This window comes from Candoia aspera, chromosome 4 (genome assembly GCF_035149785.1).
Source record: "Candoia aspera isolate rCanAsp1 chromosome 4, rCanAsp1.hap2, whole genome shotgun sequence".
NCBI classification, from domain to species: Eukaryota; Metazoa; Chordata; class Lepidosauria; order Squamata; family Boidae; genus Candoia; species Candoia aspera.
The window spans coordinates 95,905,898-95,928,357 of NC_086156.1; the positions used below are offsets into that span (position 1 = coordinate 95,905,898).

General features: G+C 37.8%; 1 protein-coding gene across 1 annotated transcript; it reads right to left on the reverse strand.

Moving 5' to 3' along the window:
* Window positions 1-8,637: 8,637 nt before the first annotated feature.
* On the reverse strand, window positions 8,638-20,827 carry LOC134496740 (vomeronasal type-2 receptor 26-like). The gene is made up of 6 exons (XM_063302449.1): window positions 20,652-20,827; window positions 20,013-20,304; window positions 17,136-17,993; window positions 12,658-12,879; window positions 11,400-11,526; window positions 8,638-9,536 (listed from the first exon to the last, which is right to left on the reverse strand). Exons 1-6 carry the CDS (start codon window positions 20,825-20,827, stop codon window positions 8,638-8,640), a joined length of 2,574 nt encoding a protein of 857 aa, XP_063158519.1.
* Between the last annotated feature and the right edge of the window lie 1,633 nt (window positions 20,828-22,460).

Genomic DNA, 22,460 nt, shown 5'->3' on the forward strand with positions numbered 1-22,460 from the left:
AACAGCTCCTTACAGTTCAAGGGTTGAGGATGAGGAATTAATGAGAGAGAAAAATCCAGTGTCTGAAAATCTGCAAGTTTTCTAATTCCAGAAGAGAACCATTTTTCAGGAGCAGATTGGAAGTGTTTCATATGCTCAGTTCTGGGTTAAGGATTACACAGTCACTCAGACTGCACATTATATATGTTATAACATCTTTCAGAAAAACCACAGCCATGCATCACCTAGCAGATCCTCCTCTAACACAGGTAGTCACATTTCCCCTTCTCCCAAATCCCATCTTCTCACTACAGTTAGCAGTGGGAGAAATACTTTGTAATCCCCACACTCAGGACAAAAAAGAAGCAGGCAAAATTCATACTGAGGTTCCAGTATCAGAACAAATAGTTCTTTGATAAAAGTCATATTAACATGCTTGTTTACTGTAGGCATTTGTATGCCAGTCATCAAGCATACTTTGTATTTGTATCCCAAATAATAATGCCATAAAACAAAGTAATAATATGAATAATGTCAACTATTTCAATGACAACATCTATAAAGAGGGATGACCATTTTGACCTCAGGTGAGAGCATAACATCAAAAAGATACCATCTCTTGGAAGGTTCTACCTCACTCAAATAAAAGGTGGTCACATAGATGACCCTCTGATGAAGGCCTTAACATTCTGTGAATTGTAATGGGCAGATAGTCAAACTCTCAGCTGTGAAAAACTTCAAAGGTTAAAAAAAAATTCTCTGAATGAGTGTGGTAAATAGATGAACGCTAATTGTATTAATGGAATGCTGCCCCTTTCCAGACTTGCTAGTTATCTTTAAAAAAGATAGGACATGAACATAGTGCACTAAAGACTCTAAACCACTGAATAAGAACCATTTTAGGAGTAACTAGAGCAACAAACAAATACCGATAAAAAGAAAAGTCCCCTTCTAGCTGAACCTGACTCCTGTGTGTTCGTGAACATAGATCACTTGGCAACAATGTGGAAATGTTTTTGCACTGCCTTCTTCAAGGTATTTTGTTTCATTTTGGCTTTCAGTTTCCCAATTTATGGATATTGAAATTTCCATCCCAAAAAAACCAGATTGAACACTGCTTAGCTATGCAAGATCAATCAAAGTTGGCCATGTGATGCTATTTAACAAGGCTAAGCCAGATTAGTGTAACTCTTAATAGCTATGTTAAGAGCAGGATTTTAAAAGTCAGTACAAAATGTTGACATTGTCTTGAATGTGGAGTGATCACCAGTAACAAGATAGCTGTCAAAGTGCCATTATCTGTGACAGAATAGACACTTGGTACATAATAATAATCAATATATATTTATGTTATTTGCAAGTTATTTCTAGTCCTATCCTAGAACTTCTTTAACTTAACTGAGGATATAATAGAGAGCAACAGATTTATAAAACTGAAAAAGAAACTACTATATAACTATAAACTGGTTATTTGAAGGACCACCTCTTCCCAATCACATCTACCCAGCCCACAAAAGCAGTGAGGCAGCGCACGTTACAAGTCCCTTCTATGAGGGAAGTTCATCTAGTGGGACACCAAAAAGGGCCTTCTGTGTGGTGGCTCCCTCCCTGTGGAACATCATTCCCCCAGAGATTATATTGGCCCCCACCTTGATGCTTTTCTCAAAGGCCCTGAAGATGTGGTTCTGTCAGTGGGTCTGGGGACCCCAGACTGAGATGGAGCCAATCAAGTGGTTGATTTGATTGAGTTATAGCCATTGGGGGGGGGGGGGATTGACAGGTTTTTATAACGTGGATTTTAATTTTGTAAGCCGCCCAGAGCCACTGTGAGTTGGGTGGCCATATAAATTTGCTAAATAAATAAATAAATCCTATCAGTATGAAGCAAATAGAAGGAAAATATGAATTTCATCAAATGCCTCTTTAACTGAGAAAAAAAAATGGAAGAAGTTATTTTCTTTTAACCCCAGACAACTTTTATTGTGTCCATCTGGGGGTACACTAATTTCTTATTGTTGATTTTCTGTCATTTATATAAGTTTATTTTCATTTGTAATCTATCCATAGTTTTGTTTGGTTTTTGTTGTTCTTGTATGGGTTACAAAAATTATGATTGAATTCACAAAAAAATATTGAACTGGAAATGTAACCTAACTCTGAGACAAATTCACATGTACTTTTGAGATTCCTCCTCAAGAAAAATATTGGCAATGGGAGTTAGATATAGATAGATATAGATATAGATATATAGATATAGATATAGATATATAGATATAGATGACTATTAAGCAGAATGCTAGAAATAACAGGAGTTCTGTAAAGGAGAAAGGCCTCCTTTTTTCTCTTTTGTGTGAAAAATGCCTTGCCTTAGACATGCCAAGCAGAATTTCTATTTAGTACTTTCTAAATAGAGATAAAAGATATGTCCTAAGTGATATTGATTTATGAAAAAAACCCACTAAATGTAGAATAAAGATATACTTTATAATGTCTGTATCTCATCCTCTAATGCTGGTCTCTGACCATCATAAAGATTGATTTTTAAAAATGAAATACTGTGATAATTATGAATGAACCTGGTAATGAACCTGAAATATGGAGAAGAAAGAATAACAGTAGAATGATACTAACAGGAGGAAACATATTTCCTCACATTAAAAAAAAAAATACATCACAGAGTGGCTGATATTACTACAGAAGAGAATTATTCAAATAAATAAATATGTAGCTCTTAGTGATGTCCACTGTTTCCATAGGCTAAAGTAAAGCTATGCAAGCAAAGGTCTCAAATATAGAGAACTCCAAGTGTTACTGTCAAACTGTAGCCAAGAAGATATACCATTAAATGTATTGAAAAGCAATGAAATCAAGGATGTACAGTACATAAGAATGAGCAGCTGATGATGTGATGACAAAACTGGCAAAAGAAGCCATTACATGGCCAGCACTTTAACAAAAGAAGGTCCTTTAAAGAAGGAGAGCCAGTTTAGTGTAGTGGTTATGACACTGGGCTAGAGAACAGGAGACCATGCGTTCTAGTCCTCCCTTGGGCACAAAGCTAGCTGAGGGACTTTGGGTCAGTCCCTCTCTCTCAGCTCTAGGAAAGACACAATGGCAAGCTCTCCAGTGAGTATAGGAGTTGTATCACAGCATGGTAACTCCACTTTGCACTGAAATAACTGTCATAGATGTGGAAGCCCAAGGTGAAACTGGGTAAAATCTGATGGTTTGCATTAATTTTCTTTATTGCAAAAGTCAAGGCCACAATATGCTGGTAATACTTCGGCACAATACTATAAACAAAGTTCTGTTTTAGTAAAGTGTTTCTAAGACATTTCTTTATTTTAACAAAAATGATAAGCAAAGTTAGTTTTCAGGCAATTGACAAAGTTCCTTAAAATATTAAATAATTCTTATAACTAAAATAGTACAATAAGAGGAACTCTAATAACATGAAAGCTATTACATGTGTTAATAAATAAGACAGGAAGTTATAAAATATATCACATCTACTCTTTCAGAAGGAGAAAGAACACATTTGCAAGCTAACTTCATGGAGAGATAGGTCAAAGACTCAAACAATATCAATATTCATCTTCTGGACATGCCACCCTTTATTCTTCTAGGCTAAGTAACTACTGAGGATAAAGCATACATTCTGTTTATACAATAAAAGCAAAATAGCAATCCAGCCTATTAATGCATTATATGTAATATTAGATCTCTAACCCACTGAGTTTGCACATGATTGTAATATATTTGTGGAGTCCTTGGTGCTCTCTGAGTTGTTTTCTTGCAGACGTTTCATTGCCAGACTAGGCAACATCTTCAGTGCAAAAAGCGAGTGGGCCTTGCTTTCTGTTTATATACCTTGATTTGTCCAGCTTGTGTTGGTAGGGGTGTTGTTCTTTCCTTGGGAGCATTGGAGGTTCTGGCAAATCCAGCATGCCTCATTTTGCATGTGAATTAAGTTGTCCCACAAGGCAATTCTGAGGAAGCTGTTTGTTGCCACTCCCACTTCCTGTTTTTCCCTTTTTTTTCCCTTCTCCACCCAGGGAGAGGCAGCGTGGATGCTGCTCTGTTCATCAGGGCCCTGTGCTTGGGCCTTGATGAGGGATTCTGCCCCTTTCTTTCACACACCTCTTGGCAGCTATAGGGCTGAGAGTTTAGGGCAAAACTAAGTATTTAGAAAGGAAAGAAGAACAAAGGAACTTCATCTTTTCCACCAAGATGGATGTAACAGAACCAACAAAGAATAAAGTCAGTAAGCTTCTTTTTACTTCTTAACCTAATATATCTGAGTGTGTGATTCTTTATGCTTGGGAGGGCTGAATGTGTAAGAGCAATAACCTGTGTTTCTCTGGCATGCTCACTGAAGCTATCAAAAATAATTTTATTTTTCTGTGTTTTATAAGCTCTGCTCCATTTCAGTGGTTCTAGCAGGCCACTGAATTGGCTTCAGGGAGTTCCTTGATTGGGCTGTTGTTTGCTGCTTGGTTGATTGACTGCATTAATAGTTCCTTGATTAGGGTATATTGTGCTGTTTGATTGTTCATCTGGTGTTAACCCTAGTTTTAATCTTTGCATATCTGGGTGTTGATTGCTGGCAAGGAGGTATTTTGGTCTTTTGGCTTTTCTATTGTCTCTTTTGAATGGTATGTAAATGTTGTTTATGTGCCTGTTGACGGCTGCTTTGTCTGAGTGCCAGGCTTCCAGGAATTCTCTGCCGTTTTTGGATTTGGCTTGGTCTAGGATGCTCACAGTTTCCCAGTTGAAAGTGTGGTTGTGTCTGTCCATATGTTGCGAGATTAAAGAGTTTTTATTGTGTCTTCTGACTGCCAGTTGATGTTTATGGATGTGCTCTGCTAGTCTTCTGCCTGTCTGTCCTACATAGTGGCTGTTACAGTTCTTGAACTGTCTGTTGTAGACAACTCCTGGTTGTCGTTTTTGTTTTTGTTTTTCTTCTTGGTCTATTTGGATCCAACCTAGCAGCTGTCTCCTATGATCTAAAGGTCTGACAGTCTCAATGCACTTTTCAATTTTCCTTCCATCAGGCTACTTGTCATTTGATTACCTTTTTTGCATTACCCAGGACATAACAGGCAAACAAACAAAAACAAACAAACAAATCTTTATTATGACCAAATACCAGGATAATGTGGGTGGGGTACAGTCAGTTAAAAGCATAGAAGATACATTAAAATCTAATATAAAAAGCTAAAACACAAAAGGGAAAAATACATTAAACTCTAATATAAAAATCTAAAATACAGAAGGAAAAAGGATATTCATATTTATATTTATATGGCTGCACATCTCACACACTAGGCAACTTACAAGATGAAAAAGAACAACCCCACCAATCAGCCCCCAGTGTCCAAGGAAACCATTGACCCCACTCACTACCAACAGAAGCAGAGCTCATCCGTCCCCTGACCCACATGCCTTGTGGAACAGCTGGGTCTTCACTGTCTTGTCAAAGGCTGACAGGGTTGAGGCCATCTGAATCTCTGGGGGGATGCTGTTCCATAGGATAGGTGCTGCCACTGAGAAGGCATGACTGCAGGGTCCAACAAGTTGACATTAATAGAAGGGACCTGGGGCATGGCCTGTCTCCTATATCTGGTGGGACAGGTAGAAACAATGGGAGAAAGGTGGTCCTACAAGTAGCCTGTACCTATGCCATGGAGGGCTTTATAGGTGATGACCAGCACCTTGAATTGCACCCAGAAACCTAAGTCAGACAAAAAATACTTTACCAGCAAAAGAGAAGAGAGAAACAAATGATCATATATTGACAATAAACCATCTTTGTTTAGACAGGAGAGAGCATTTCAAAGGTAACCTGTCCTGTAGGAACAAAGCCTGATTCCCCAAGAATTCTCCTTCAGACTGCATATCTGAACTTTTCCAGCCCCCAAATAGTGGCTTTATTAATAGGAGAGCCAGAAATGTTTGCTTCTTCCCTGAATTCTGTTTCAGTTTGCTTATTCTTGTGGAGGGCTACAGATTTCCTACCCCACAATTTTCATTAAAATCTTTCTTTGAGGTAGAAGTATTTTTATTTACAATCATTTAACAGTTAGAAAATGGTATATGCAATGCAACAAAAACAACAAAGAAAATTAAAAATAACTGGGAAATCAAAAAGAAGATAGCTGGATCACAAAAAGTAAAGAAGAAACTTAGGTTAACCTGTTAAATAGCATGCAAAACATGAAAGAGAATAATTTGGGCTGTTTGAGTTTTCACATCTGGGTCCTCAACAATCAGAACAACTTTAAATATTCAGCAGATACTTTGCTGTGCCAGATAGAAACTGAATGTGTACTCTTCGTAGTTGCAAAATTTGATCTTGGAGTTTGAAAGAAGCATGATGCACACTTATTTATTCTGCCTAGTAACTCTTTCAAAAGCAATGTGATTAAAATGGGTCATAAATCCCTATAGAAATTAATGAATGAAACAAGACATGGGCTACATTCTCTTTTTCATGAGAAAAGGGTAAGAAGGGTAAGAATATTCAGGATTGATTGATTGTGTGCCATCAGTTTGTTTTGGACTCCTAGTAACCATACTGATAGATGTTCTCCTTGACAATCTGTATGTAACCTTTCAGGTCTTCCAGCGGTGCACTCATTGCCACTTTAACAGAGTCCATCCACCTTGCTGCTTGCTGTTCTCTTCTCTTTCCTTCCACCCTTCCCAGCATTAGAGCCTTTTCCAGAGAGATAGGTCTTCATCTTCATATAATCTATCCAAAGTAGGATAATTTGAGCCTGGTCATTTGTGCCTCAAGTGAGAACTCTGGATTGATTTCTTTGATGATCCATTTGTTTGTTTTCTTGGCTGTCCACAGTATTCTCAGGTTTTCTCCAACACCAAAGTCCAAAGTGTCAATACTCTTCCTATCCCACTTCTTCAAAGTCCAACTTTCCCTTCCATAGAGTGCCACAGGAAATATCATTCCTTGCACAGTTCTGATCTTTGTAGGTATAGACACATCATGGCATTTGAACATCTTTTCCAAGGCCTTCATCTTCTGCTCTCATAAGTGCTAGTCTATGGAGTATTTCTTGACTGCTTGTTCCTTTACTGTTGATGGTTGATCCCAAAAGGCAGAAGCTATCCTCCTCTTGAATATCTTCACTGACAATTCTAAGGCTGTTCTACCTGTTGTCATTAATTTGGTCTTCTTTGTATTTAATTTAACCCATTTTTTTCACTTTGCTCCTTAACTCTTATTACCAGAGCACTTATTACCACAGTGGAGGAATGGTTGGTGAATGACAGAACTTGCAGAGATGGCAAAATCGACCTGATTATAGAAAAGACAATAACTACCTTTGTTAGTGATTGGAAAACCTTTATGGACTTTTTGCTGAAAACTGAAAAAAATAATTATGATTTATGGGTTTGATGATTAGAAAGGGTAGAAAATGGAAAGAAGAGAGCCACTATGTAACCTTAGAGAGAGAAGAAAAAATAGAAATGCATTTGTAACTACTATAATGAAGATCAGAAGCTGCTTTGTTATATCCTTTTTGCCTTTCCTTTTTTTTCTTTCTTTCTTTTCTGTTTCTTTTCTTTTATTTCTTATTTACTTACCATTTTACTTTACTTTTTTCCTTAAATCTGTGTAGTTTTTATTAAATTTTATTAAATACAAAATAGTAGAAATGAAAATTTCAGCCCTCCCATGTCAACCATATCACATGTTCTTCAGTAAGAAAGGAGAAATATGTTCTGCATGCAGAAAAAATGTTGTACATCTTTGGTTAAAAAAATTCTCACCCTGGATATTTGATTTCTAGAAGTAAAAGTGTAAAAACATTATTTATGGCTGAGGAAGGAATGAACCTCAGCTAGGTGACTTTGGGCCAGTCACTCTCTCTCAGCCCAACCCACCTCACCCGGTTGTTATTGTGGGAAAAATAGGAGGAAGGAGTATTAGGTATGATTGCCACCTTGAGTTATTTACAAAATTAATAAAGGTGGATAAATATTTTTTTAAAAAACTCATGTAATCTATGATTTCAGTACATCAGTGTTGAACTGTTGAGTGTAAGAGCTCTAAAAGACACAGAGGTCTCCCATTTCCATTCAAACTTGATTTTTAGGTGCTGAGTGCATCCTTCCTAATTCATCGCTATCCTTTCTAACTCATAGCATCCCCAGAGTTCATAAATTATTCCCCAGAAGAATGTTGCTCCTGATTCTAGGAAGAGGTTGGACAAAAATACTTCTTTACACCATTTTTTTTAATTTGCTTAATGTTTTTGAAAAATACTTCCATATAAACTTATAGGCTAAAGCTTACAGCTACCAATTAGTCCACATAAAACAATGAATTTATATGAAATAGCAGAATATTTTTAAAGTTCTAAATATTATTATTATTGAACCTTATATTATTTTTTTAAAAATAGAGTTAAGTGACTTGAAAGAAGAAAAAAGAAAGTAGGCATATACAGGTACATGATAGTTAAACTATAAACATAACTTCTAAACACATTCTTAAGCAATGTGTAGGCAAGAAAAGAGAATTTTAAGGCAAATGCATTATTGGGAAAATATTATGGAGTATTTTGCTTCACAAATGCAAATAAACACACAAATCACTCTGCACTGAACATTATACCAAATAACTAAAGACATTTAGAAACCTTTTCTACTTAGTTGCTTGTTGTTCAGCTCAGGTCTGAAAACAATAATGAAGCATTTGTGGAAAAAGATGCAGATCAGCAACCCAGCACTTGATGCTAACATTGAGAAGATCTCCACAGCCACCATGTATTTCCCCTTGGTGCTCAGGTAAGTTGGAACAAAGGAGAGCCAAACACTGCAGAACACCAACATGCTGAAAGTGATGAACTTGGCTTCATTGAAACTGTCAGGTAACTTCCTGGCAAGGAAAGCAACTACAAAACTGATCATGGCTAAGGAGCCCATGTAACACCTTGCAAAGTAAAACATAATAATAGACCCTTCCTTACACTGTAGGACAATTTTTCCAGTCTCTGAGTGCAGGTCAGCATCTGGGACAGGAGGAGAGATGGACAGCCATATTGTGCAAATCCCAACTTGAATTAAGAAGCCAGATAAAACAAAAGAATAGCCCAGTCTTTTCCCCACCCACTTCTTCATCATGCTTCCTGGCTTGGTTGCCATGAAAGCCAGGACCACAGTCACAGTTTTGGCCAGCACACAGGAAACAGCCACAGAGAAGATGATGCTGAAAGCAGTTTGTCGGAGAAGGCATGTCACCTTATTTGGCTGACCGATGAATAGTAATGCACAGAGGAAGCAGAGCAGGAGGGTGACCAGGAGGATGTAGGTGAGATCCCGGTTGCTGGCTTTGACAATGGGAGTGTTGTGATGCATCAGAAATGTCCTTAGTACCAGAACTGTGACTGTGGAACAGAAAAGAGAAAAACAGGCTAAACCAATCCCCAAAGGTTCTTTATAGGACAAGAAACTTATATCCTTGGGAATACATGAATCCTGGTTTTTGTTGGGATAATTTTCATCTGTACAAGCGTAACAGTCACTCAGATCTGAAATGGAAAGTATATGGTCTGAGCCTGAAATTTATCCATCAATCTTTGTAGCCTTTACAATTTCTTAGATTGCTGAATATCTTATAGCTCTTTCGTCCACACTCAGCAATGAAGTAAACACTATATAAATTGCATATAAACTATATCTATAAATGCAGATAATATGCAGCAGTCCTAGCATATGAACAGTAAAGTGCACAGTCTATCACTACTTTAAGGAACATATTAAAAATATTGATGATTTCCTATATAAGTTACTTTATAGTAAGTCATGGAATTTTAGCTTTTATATCTGGGTTGAAAAAATGTGAATGGCCACTTGATGGTGGCAATGGGTAAGAGAAACTCTTACTGTTTGTTATACAGTGACGTTCATGATACCTGAATTCTAGATATAGTAGCCTTTAGCTAATGAGTTGTGGTGGATATCAATTGGATTTCTCTAGATTGGTCCATCTACCTTGACTCCAAATCATTCAGTTCTTGAACCCTGATGCTGATAGATGCTTCTCAATTTGCAAAAGCCAGCTACAGAATAGATAGAAGTTGCCAGGATGACTTCTGATTTAAATTTCTTTAACTTCCTAAGAATAGTGTCCTAAGCACAGTTATGCAGGAAGGTGAGGGGGGTGATGGATCAACATCAAAACGGCAGTTGTGACTGCCTGGTTAAGGCATGAACTGCATACATTTAAAAAGGGGTTAGAATTTGATTGCCAAGCCATACCAACCAGTTTGGGGTTGCTGACTTCTTTATATACAGTATGTTCCTGGCCCTAAGCCACATTGAACACATTGCATATATTGAACAGGAAGCTGGTATAATCCAAATATGTGTTTTGTAAACAAACAAAAATCAGCCCCATTGGGTTTTCTCAGAAGTCTACAACATCAGGACCACATGTGGCCATCAAAAGCCTTGATTGCAGCCTCCAAAAATTTTGAAAATTACTAAAAATTCTTATTTATTCATTTATTTATTTGCTTATATATTTAAAGTGAAGGAGAAATTATAACATACATGAGTGACTGAATCTTAAGTAGAATGCTTATTGTAAATATAATGAATTTTTTATCCTGGTTCCATTGAAAACATTAAAAAAATGGAGGACTACTCAAAGACCAAGTATAATCCTGAGCCCCAAAAACTTCTTTGAAATGTGGACCATCAGAAATGTATGGTTTTGAATAGTCCATCATGTAGTCATCAATTTTAGCTGCTTTGTTGATTTGGATAGTCTGAAAGCCTGAGCTTGTCCTGTTGCATTTCTTGTTCTTCTCTATTGCTTCAGTATTGATCTATCATAACCAAAGCCTGTATGATGTTTTAAGAACTTGGTGTTCAGTTTTAGAATATCTCTTGCAGAGAATGTGTTTATGAAATAAAGCTAGATAAAAAGTAAGACATGTAACTATGCTGTTTATAAAAAGGGATAGAACAAATAAAATATCATAAGGAGCTCAGCAGGGAATCTGCTTCTCTGTCACCATGTTAGCTCTGCTTCTTTGACTTTGAATTGTAGTGCTGGATTAAAATGTTGAGAAAACTTTGAACTGCAAGAGCATATTCAGTACCAGAAAAGTAAAACCTGACTGCTCACTAGAAGCAATCAGAACGAAGCTAAAGGTATAATATATGGACACAAAATAGGAAGGCAAGAATCATTGAAGAAGGCCTTGATTGGAAAAATGGATGGTAATCCAAAAGTGGGCCACAGAAGAAAATGTAACCAAATATTATCACAAGTTGAAAAAAAAATCAAAGAACCAGTTATATACAGGCAGTTTTTGCAAAATGATGTTCATCAGCTTCTGAAGCGATGGAAATAACTAAACAACTGAACAACAGTCTATCCTTACCCTCCTTTTCTGCAATCTTCCCTTCTGGACATGAGATGCAAGAGTAACAACAAAATGGCTTCCCTTCCATGACTTGCTTCCAAGAACCTGGATTACAGCTTGGTGTACATATGGAAATGGGAACAGTCTAATTCATGAACCAAAATAAAAAAAGAAAGAAAGAAATCATTTTTCAATACTGTGTTTGTTCTCTTTGGCATGGTTACCATGAATCTATGGTTTTCCAGCATGCTGCCATACTCAGATTGAACACAGTGACAAGTGTTTGGGCAGTGTTGGGCTTCAGAGTTTAGTGACCATAGTCTAGAGAACAGATTTCCTGATGTTTTGTCAGCAACTGTGGCATAATGGTCAACAGCCTTCCAACAGCTTCAACAAGAAAGGAGAAAGTCTGAAGGTTAATAAAGCCTAGTTACCTGTCCTGTGCAACATCAGGATCCAGCCCTAAAGCAAGACCAACCAGGAATCAGCTCCCAAAAATGGGTAAATCAGAAACTTCTCTGTACAAGATGCCAATCAGGACTCAGCTTCTCAGACTAACCCAGCACAAACCAAGGATCTATTAGGAATCAGCACTCCAAAACTGGAGATTCAGGAGCCTGCCTGAACAAAGGACCAATCAGGAACAAACACCACCAAAATAACCAATCAGAATCAGGTACAAAGAAAGAACCAATCAGTGGCAAGCCCTCACCAACCTGCCCAATTGGAAACCAGCTTGGCTAAAAGCCAATCAGAAGTCAGGATACCTGGCTATAATGCCAAGAGCCCAGTCAATCCCTACTCAGTTGCCTGTGGTCTGTGTAGAAAACCACTTTGCTTTTGCAAATGCCAGCCACAGTTTCCAGTGAAACATCAGGAAATCTGTTCTCTAGACCATGATAAATAAACACTGATACCCAACACTGCCCAACAGATACTGGTTGTGAAAGCCTATACCAAAATAACAAGCTTTTGTTTGTCAACTAATGAGCTGCTTAATCAGTGTCATTAATTATCCTTCCAAATCCTTTATATTATTCCAAAATATACTGTAGTAACCATGTAACTTGTGTGCTAAGCAAAATAGATTATATAATAGACCAAACATTATTTCCAATGTTCAAAAATAAAAACAGAAAATCAAGATGTTCAGGTTGAAAAATTAAGGTATGAAAATGCCATGGCTAATAGTGATTTTATCTTCCCACTTAACAATCAGTTTCAGTCCTCATGTAGAGATTAGAACTTTCCCAGATTGTCTGTTTCTGCAACCTACCTGGTTAAACCAGCTGTGCCATGTTATGGCATCTTCTTCAATGATGAACATTGGATATGCAGGAGACTGAGGGTCTACCCTTCCAATTTTCACTTTTGACTGGTTTTCAGAAATAATAAAATTGATGATATCAAATCCATCCACTAACTTTCCATCTTGGTCAAAGGTTATCTTGTCCCCAACACTGTTATTAAATGTAACATGTCTCAAAAAGTGATGGAGCTAAATTTAAAAAGAAAAATAAAAAAGGACCATTAATGTAGAAAAAGCTGTGGATCAAAATACATGTGCAAATAAAATCTTCCAGGGCTTTTCATTCACTTAAACCTTTAATTATTTATTGATGCTACATTTATTTTCATCCTTTCATTAACTGAAGGATTTATCTTTCCTTTCAGTCAGTCTTCACTTTAATTTTTCTGTTAATGCTTGTTAATTGTCTTAATTCATCCCACTTGACAGTACCAGTTTGTTAGAATCTTGCAAAATAATTCTGCTCTTTTCAAAAGCAAACAGATTGTATCAACTATCATTAGTGGCAGGAAAAATATCCCTCCTCATAAATCAGTAGGGGGAAATGTATGCTTGAAATGCTCATTCATTTTTCTTGTTACTCCACTCAACTTCTGGGATCACTGAGAACTAATCCTGGTTTCCTTGCATTTCAGGTTTAATTACATAGAAAACCACTAAAAGCCGATAATGTTTAATACTAGACCTATAGAATATAGACATCAGCAAAGGATCATTACCTTGTCGTGGTGCTGGAGCTTGAGCACCTCAATGATGCCATGAGCTAAACCGTGAAGGGCCACCCAAGACGGGAAGGTCATGACAGAGAGGTCAGACTAAATGCAATCCCTGGGGAAGGTAATGGCAACCCACCCCAGTATTCTTGCCATGAAAACTAAATGGATCAGTACAACCAGAGATATGTCGGTATACCATCGGAAGATGAGACCACCAGGTCGGAAGATGGTCAAAATGCTACTGGGGAGGAACAGAGGATAAGTTCAACTAGGCCGATGGTGCTGGTGGTGAATGGCGAATCCGATGTTCTAAGGATCAACACACCATTGGAACCTGGAATGTAAGATCTATGAGCCAGGGCAAATTGGATGTGGTTATTGGTGAGATGCCAAGATTAAAGATAGACATTTTGGGTGTCAGTGAACTGAAATGGACTGGAATGGGTCACTTCACATCAAATGACCACCAGATCTACTACTGTGGACAAGAGGACCACAGAAGAAATGGAGTAGCATTCATAATTAATAGTAAAGTGGTAAAGCAGCGCTTGGATACAATCCAAAAAATGATAGAATTATCATAGAATTATCAAAATTCGAATTCAGGCCAAGCCATCTAACATCACAGTGATCCAAATATATGCCCCAACCACAGATGCTGAAGAAGCTGAAGTAGAGCAGTTCTATGAGGATCTGCAGCACCTACTGGACAACACGACTAAAAGAGATGTTATTTTCATCACAGGAGACTGGAATGCTAAGGTGGGCAGTCAAATGACACCTGGAATTACAGGTAAGCATGGCCTGGGAGAACAAAATGAAGCAGGACATAGGCTGATAGAATTTTGCCAAGACAACTCACTCTGCATAACAAACACTCTCTTCCAACAACCTAAGAGCTTTATACATGGACTTCAGCAGATGGACAACACCGAAACCAGATTGACTACATCCTTTGCAGCCAAAGGTGGCGGACATCTATACAGTCGGTAAAAACAAGACCTGGAGCTGACTGTAGTTCAGCTCACAAACTTCTTCTTGCACAATTTAGGATCAGACTAAAGAGATTAGGGAAGACCCACAGATCAGCTAGATATAAGCTCACTAATATTCCTAAGGAATATGCAGTGGAAGTGAAGATTCGATTTCAGGGACTGGACTTAAAAGATAGGGTCCCGGAAGAACTATGGACAGAAGTTCGTAACATTGTTCAGGAGGCGGCAACAAAATACATCCCAAAGAAAGAGAAAACCAAGCAGGCAAAATGGCTGTCTGCTGAGACACTAGAAGTAGCACAAGAAAGAAGGAAAACAAAAGGCAACAGTGATAGGCAGAGATATGCCCAATTAAATGCACAATTCCAGAGGTTAGCCAGAAGAGATAAGGAGTTATTTTTAAACAAGCAATGCGTGGAAGTGGAAGAAGACAATAAAATAGAAGGTCAAGAGACCTCTTCCAGAAAATTAGAAACATTGGAGGTAAATTCCAGGCAAAAATGGGTATGATCAAAAACAAAGATGGCAAGGACCTAACAGAAGAAGAAGAGATCAAGAAAAGGTGGCAAGAATATACAGAAGACCTGTAGAGGAAGGATAACCATATCGGGGATAGCTTTGACAGTGTGGTCAGTGAGCTAGAGCCAGACATCCTGAAGAGTGAGGTTGAATGGGCCTTAAGAAGCATTGCTAATAACAAGGCAGCAGGAGACGATGGCATCCCAGCTGAAGTGTTCAAAATCTTGCAAGATGATGCTGTCAAGGTAATGCATGCTATATGCCAGCAAATTTGGAAAAAATCAACTTATATCCCCATACCAAAAAAGGGAAACACTAAAGATTGTTCAAACTATCAAACAGTGGCACTCATTTCACATGCCAGTAAGGCAATGCTCAAGATCCTGCAAGGTAGACTTCAACAACAGACTTGTTTAAGATTGGGAACGGAGTACGGCAGGGCTGTATACTCTCACCCTACCTTTTCAACTTGTACGCAGAACACATCATGCAACATGCTGGGCTTGAGGAATCCAAGGCTGGAGTTAAAATTGCTGGAAGAAACATTAACAATCTCAGATATGCAGATGGTACCACTTTGATGGCTGAAAGCGAAGAGGAACTGAGGAGCCTTATGACGAAGGTGAAAGGAGAAAGTGCAAAAGCTGGCTTGCAGCTAAACCTCAAAAAAACCAAGATTATGGCAACCAGCTTGATTGATAACTGGCAAATAGAGGGAGAAAACGTAGAGGCAGTGAAAGACTTTGTATTTCTAGGTGCAAAGATTACTGCAGATGCTGACTGCAGGCAGGAAATCAGAAGACATTTAATCCTTGGCAGAAGAGCAATGAGAAATCTTGATAAAATAGTTAAGAGCAGAGACATCACACTGACAACAAAGGTCCGCATAGTTAAAGCAATGGTGTTCCCAGTAGTAACATATGGCTGCGAGAGCTGGACCATAAGGATGACTGAGAGAAGGAAGATCGATGCTTTGGAACTGTGGTGTTGGAGGAAAATTCTGAGAGTGCCTTGGACTGCCAGAAGATCAAACCAGTCCATCCTCCAGGAAATAAAGCCAGACTGCTCACTTGAGGGAATGATATTAAAGGCAAAACTGAAATACTTTGGCCACATAATGAGAAGGGAGGATACCTGGAGAAGATGCTGATGCTAGGGAGAGTAGAAGGCAAAAGGAAGAGGGGCCGACCAAGGGCAAGATGGATGGATGATATTCTAGAGGTGACGGACTCGTCCCTGGGAGAGCCGGGGGTGTTGACGACCGACAGGAAGCTCTGGTGTGGGCTGGTCCATGAAATCACGAAGAGTCGGAAGTGACTAAATGAATAAACAACAATAGAATATAGATGACAAACATTTCAATACACCTGAAGCTGAAATGGTATGGCCGCATAGCAGATCTTTAAAGAGGAGGAACCAACACTCCAATATGTGCTTAGAGCTAAACTGCAGTATCTACATTCTTCCTGCATTCCAAAAAGTATTCTGGTCTATAATTCATTTTGCAATGAGGTACTGATAACTGAAAGTGTGGTTTCAGATGGTTTTATAATGGTTGGAGTGGGAGAGAAATGAGGCACCTTCTAAAACTATCTCCAAAGAGGCAATAGGAACAGGACACTGAGGGGTTTGGTGGGAGTGAAAGCAGAGAGAGAGAAGGGATGACGTGAGGTTAGCGATCCTAAGGGGAGTTGAATTGTCCTGCAAATAGAAAAACATATTGTCCATCAGTTTTGCAGAACTGCAGCACTGGAGAGGGGGGGGAAAAGATTTTGGCTCACAATTCAAATAAATTGGCACACAACTAGAAAGAACCCTCCAAATCACTGATGCACAATTTAACAGATCAGGAGCTGATTCTGACCTGCAGCAAAGTTCTCCCTGCAATCTTATACACAGACCAACAGAAACTTTGGAGTCCACAATATTTCTTCTGCAGTCAGTTATCACATTAAAAAACAAGGATGAGCTAAAGTTAATAGATTGCTTGTTATCTTTAAAATATGTTCTAAAAATATATCACAAAATGACATAGATCATTTTGGAGTGTGTTGGAAGTTGTTGAAGACATGATTAGTCTTCAGGAACTATAAATTGTGGAACAGAACTTGCAAAACTGAATTAAATTCAGATTATACTGTGTGGTGGAAGGGAAACTGTATTACTGTGCTAGAGAACCTGGAATCAGGACTCTAGAATATAATGAGCACATTACCTGCCAAAATGGCTGGTTATGAAGCTTCAGTCCACCCTCCATCTTTGCCCCATGTTTGAATCCGGATCTGGACATATCATGTAAAGCATGGGCTATAGCAAAGACAGCATTGTAGACACTGTAGCTGTGGCCAGACATGCTCATTTCAAAATTGGGGTAAGAGAGGCTCTCTAGTTGTTCGTCTCCAGTGCAATGATTTTCCTCCATTTCATCCACATGTGTACCTGGAAATACACAGCCAAAAGCCTGCTCCCAGAAGTTTTTGACAAAACCGTCTCCTCTTGTACTGGAAGGGTTTCGTCTCTCTATAAACTGCTGAAATCCAGGTACATCCCTGGAGTGAAACATGAAGGCTACAGCTCCACGGAAAATGTCTAAATCCCAATCCCTTTGAAATACAAATGAAGCAATCTCCATTTGGGCTGTGGTGATCCATAGTTTCCCTAGGGGTTTCCTGTCCTTACTGTCTAGAACTGATTGATAAGAGAGAAATCTAAAAAATCCAAAGGAATTAGATTCACCATAGGCAAGTATCACTGTAGCCTTACTGCCTGACAATGTATCATAAATCTTCTCTCCTTTATTTAATATCTCAAACACATTAGTAATAAAAGTTATAACAGGGATTTTCTGTATGAATGCAAAACAGACACCCTTCTGGGAAAACATGGGTATCACTGTTCGCACAAATCTTTCTCCACTGTCAGTATCCATGACCACCACCCCAATCCATATCCATCTGAAGTGCAGGAGCAGAGACAGAATGCCCTCATATTGAAGGTCTTCCTTAGGAACCATCTGGTAGAAGGGAAGACCGGGAGATTTGTCCTTCATCACTGGAGTGGGACTATAGGTGAGCTAAAGAGATCCAGGAATAAGAAAGAGAACAATTACAGTATCCAATATTAAGTTTCATTGCTACGCATTGGTGCGTAAGGATTATTGTTTTCAATAATTAATATTTTCTAGGAAGGAGCTGCTTATAATAATGTATAGTAAGAATAAATTGAATGTATTTTTCCAATTGGTAAGTTATAACATATCAGATCATATATGCAATAACACAGTAAATAGAATTTAATAAATAAATTTAATAAATAAAATTTAAAATTAGATAAAATCAGGTTAATAGCCATTAAAATATGAAATAATTATGATACTTAGCTGTGGCTTAATCAGAATAATTTGAGGAATATCCTTAAAACAGTATTGTCTGCAGATATTTTTTAAAGTTGTTGGAAGAACATTTGTTCTAAATATTTAATTTTCATGACACTGCTACTACTGTTATATATGTACAACAGTGTGAAATCACAGCTGCCAGTTCTTTAGCTGGTGTTGACCTTCATTCACCTTGAGTTCTTCCCAAGAACATAGGATGTTGTAATGTATCAGCGTAGTATATGTGCGGATCCAAGCAGTGTGGCCTTTTGTAATTGACAGATGGAAATTTTGTTGATGCACAGATTTTCTAAATGTTGTCCGAAGTTTTTTGGTATGACACCCAGTGGACCAATAACCACAGGGACCACCATGACCAGTTTTTGCCATAATCTTTCAACTTTGATTGAAGTTGCTACTTCAATTACTGCTGCTGCTATTATTATTATTATTATTATTATCATTATCATCATTATTATTATTATGGTATTCAGCTGAAAAATTCTTGGGAGGTGCTGTAGAATTTTCAGCTTCCTCTTTTTCTCCAATGTGGTGGAGCTTAGATTGTACTCATTGTAATATTCCTTGGCTTGCCCTGGACTTGATTTTGAGATTAGATCTTTACTTTCTCTTCTTACTGATGGTTAGTACTTCAATTCTTCTATGCACTTCTGACCTTAAGTGATCCATTCTCATCCATTTTATTGATTTCCAGAATGTCAGTGTTCAGTCCTGATCTTTCTGCTCCAACAACCTCAAGATTTATTTATTTATTTATTTATTTATTCATTCATTCATTCATTCATTCTTCAAATTTCTATCACCACCCATTTCTCCCAAAAGGGGACTCTGGGCAGTTGCCTCGCTTCATGATTTTGACATTTAACATACCCATGCTATCTACCATCTGTCTGTCTGTCTATCTATCTGGATATAGCCTTGAATAAGTTATGCAAGAGCTGTTATAAAACATTGGCTCAATATCTTAACATAGCATTTCAGGGTTCACTGCACTTGCTGTCTCTATTGGTTACTTTTTCACAAATTAAAATTAAAATTAATTGTGGTCTTTGTGTATTTAGACATAAGAAGCTGCCATTCATTGCTGTCAGTGTTAAACTTAATGTGCTCCTTGCAACAAACAACCATTCCTTCTGTGTCCAGCTTTCCTAGAGGTGAAGCCAGGGTGATCCTAAATTATAAAGGTTGCATTTACAACATATTCCCAAATTTTGAAATTATCTTTTTCTTCCCACAAGAACATAAGACCCTGGCCAACCAACTGCATAAGGAAGTCCAAAAGGCTCCCATCAGATGACCTTCAGGGGCAGTTGCACTCGCATCAAGGGTAATAGCAATCGATCCCCAGAACTTCCATGAATTCCCAGTGAATATCTGGTCTTATGAAGAGGTTTGAGAAGTGAAATACTGTGATGCCATTCTCAATAGACCAAATATATGTATTGTGTAATTATAGTTTGCGGGGGAAATGTCTTTTTACCTTAATTATATGAATTTTAATATAACTTTTTTCCACATGTAAGACAAATCATTCATGAACCAAACTTTCTTGAATATAATCCAGGTTGAAAGCATTTTTCCACTTACCTTATCTTAATTATGTAAGTTGATTCCAAGATACTGAAAGTACAAAAGTGTATCCAGCAAATCAAAGAAATGGTAAAAAAAGTGTTAAACTTCATTTGCACACCTTACCTGGGGAATCTTGTAGATATCCAGGATAATTGCCATATCAAGAGAAGTAACAGAATCCAGTCCACCAATCACTGCAAGGAGCTTATTCTTCATGTTACAGTTGTAATTTGGGAAAAATCTTTCTAGTGTATATGTAAGTAGCATTGTGGAATGAAATGTCCACTTTGCATTGTAATAATTATCATAAATAAGAAATCCCAAGGTGATATTTGGTAAAATCCAAGGATTTTCATTAATCTGCTGTACTGCATAGGCCAAGGCCAGGATGTGTTGGTAATTCTTCGGAAGTATTCTAGAATGAGTGTTGCAATCTGTATCAGGTAATATTTTACAATTCTGAATTTTTTTGCAACATTTCTTATCATATTTATTACTGTTTATTATAGAATATATATATATATACTTCTTTGGAGGACATAATATTTAACATAATATAGCGTTCCTTGCACTCAAATTCTTATACTTTTATTTTACATGATAGTTCTAATCATCAACCAAAATAATGTCTAGGAAAATTAAACACTTTCCTTCTGCACAGTGGAAAATGACTGCCTAGTATCTAAAGTTCCTTCAGTTTTCTACATCATCTGGCACCCTAATGAACATAAATGCACCCACAACCAAAAATGAATTCCTTACGTAAGTTCCTCAGGCATGGCCGGTGGAGGTTCTTTTATGAAATCTTTGGCATATGAGAGGAAGATCCCATGAGATGCAATGCCACCAATGATGGGATCTCCAGACTGATGATATCTGTGAATTGGGTGTTCTGGATACCGGACATTACATTTGACTGTGCATTCTTGATATGCCATGTATGGAAGTGGAGCTAACAGGAGCACCACTACTACAAACATCCTGAAGTCAAGTGGAAAAATCTCCTCTTTGCAGATTCTTCTATCTACAAAGAGGTGATTGGGGTCTCTACTAATTCAGCAGTATACAAGTAGAATGAATTATTATTGTTATTATGATACCCAGTTTAAATGAGTAGACAGTCTCCTGACCAATCTAAAGCTCCGGATATTAAATACTGGGGATCATACTAACACAGACATATCCCTATCCCTACCTCAATTGTTAGAGGTTGTATTTATCCAATATTTCATTGACTGTGTTCAAGGGTTGATCTTTGGCAACAAGTTGCAATTTTACATCAGCTAATTTAATTATAGATGTTACGATAATTGAAGGGATGGGAATTGGTTCATATTCAGAACTGGAAATCCATGTAGAATATCTAAAATAAATGTATTTATCATAACTGAAGGGAAGTTTTTTCTGTCTTCTTCAATAAGAAATTCAGTTTTTTACTGAGTAGTAGAAGGAGAGGTAACCCCAAATATTAAGACTTTGGTTCACAACTGATGCTTGTTATCATATGACTAGCCTACTTTTCAGCATGCTTTACAGAGACCGAAGGACTGATATTTCAATGCCTGGAATAGGTTAGTCCTTAGAAACTCTAAGAGGGATTCATATCTGTATAGTTTAATTAAAAAGAGACTAGGTATTTTCTTGTGCTGCAGGCACAGAGGGATTTATGTTATGTAGGTTTTCATTCCTCTGGTATCCTGGTGTAGTGCTAGCTCATTTCCAGTGAACACTTGTGCCTTAAGAGCCTATATTTTTAGAATATCTTCTTTCCAGATGAAGATATTGATATAAATAGCAACATTTTCCTTGGTATCTTCTCCATCACCAACCCAAATTCTCCAAGATCCTCCACAACCATAAGCATTTTTGTAAATGCTGCTTCTACTGCAAGGCCAAAACAATTAAAGTTTTGCCCAAAATAATTTTTCTGGTGCAATTTTCTTCCTACCCTCTTCAGTTTTGTCTTGATATCACTGGTCATTCCCTTCAAAATGGGAATGCTTCATAGTGCAGTCAAAGGTTAGTGTGTTCTAGGCCAGTGGTGGAGTCAGGATATGAAGATCTAGAGGACTATTGGGAAAGTAGATATTCTATAAGCATATCATAGGCTCAGCCATTCCACTACAACGGCTCAGCCATTCCACTACAATGGTGCTCCACATACAAGAACATATTATTTTATTCTATATTACAGATATCTACTGACATTTTTTCTGTGAAGATCTTTCTAATGAAACCAATGTAGACAAAGTAAATAGGAATTTATCTCTTATAACCTCAAGAAATTAGGAAAACTCTTAGATTGTGATTTTGACTGTCATAGACAAATAGTTGGCGCAGTATAAAATTCATAAATACTTCAGCACTGAAAGTCAGGACACTGAAATATCGGCTCATTGTGGCCACAGGATTGCAAATACACATCCTATCTCTGGTGAATGAGGAGAAATCAGATGGTCTATCAACTCTTCCAGTGCTGTAGCTATTTGTCAAAATTTCCCAGACTGGGAAGGGGTGGCAACCTTGCATCCTCATCCCCACTGAGCATCAACACCTGACCCTGTTGCTCAT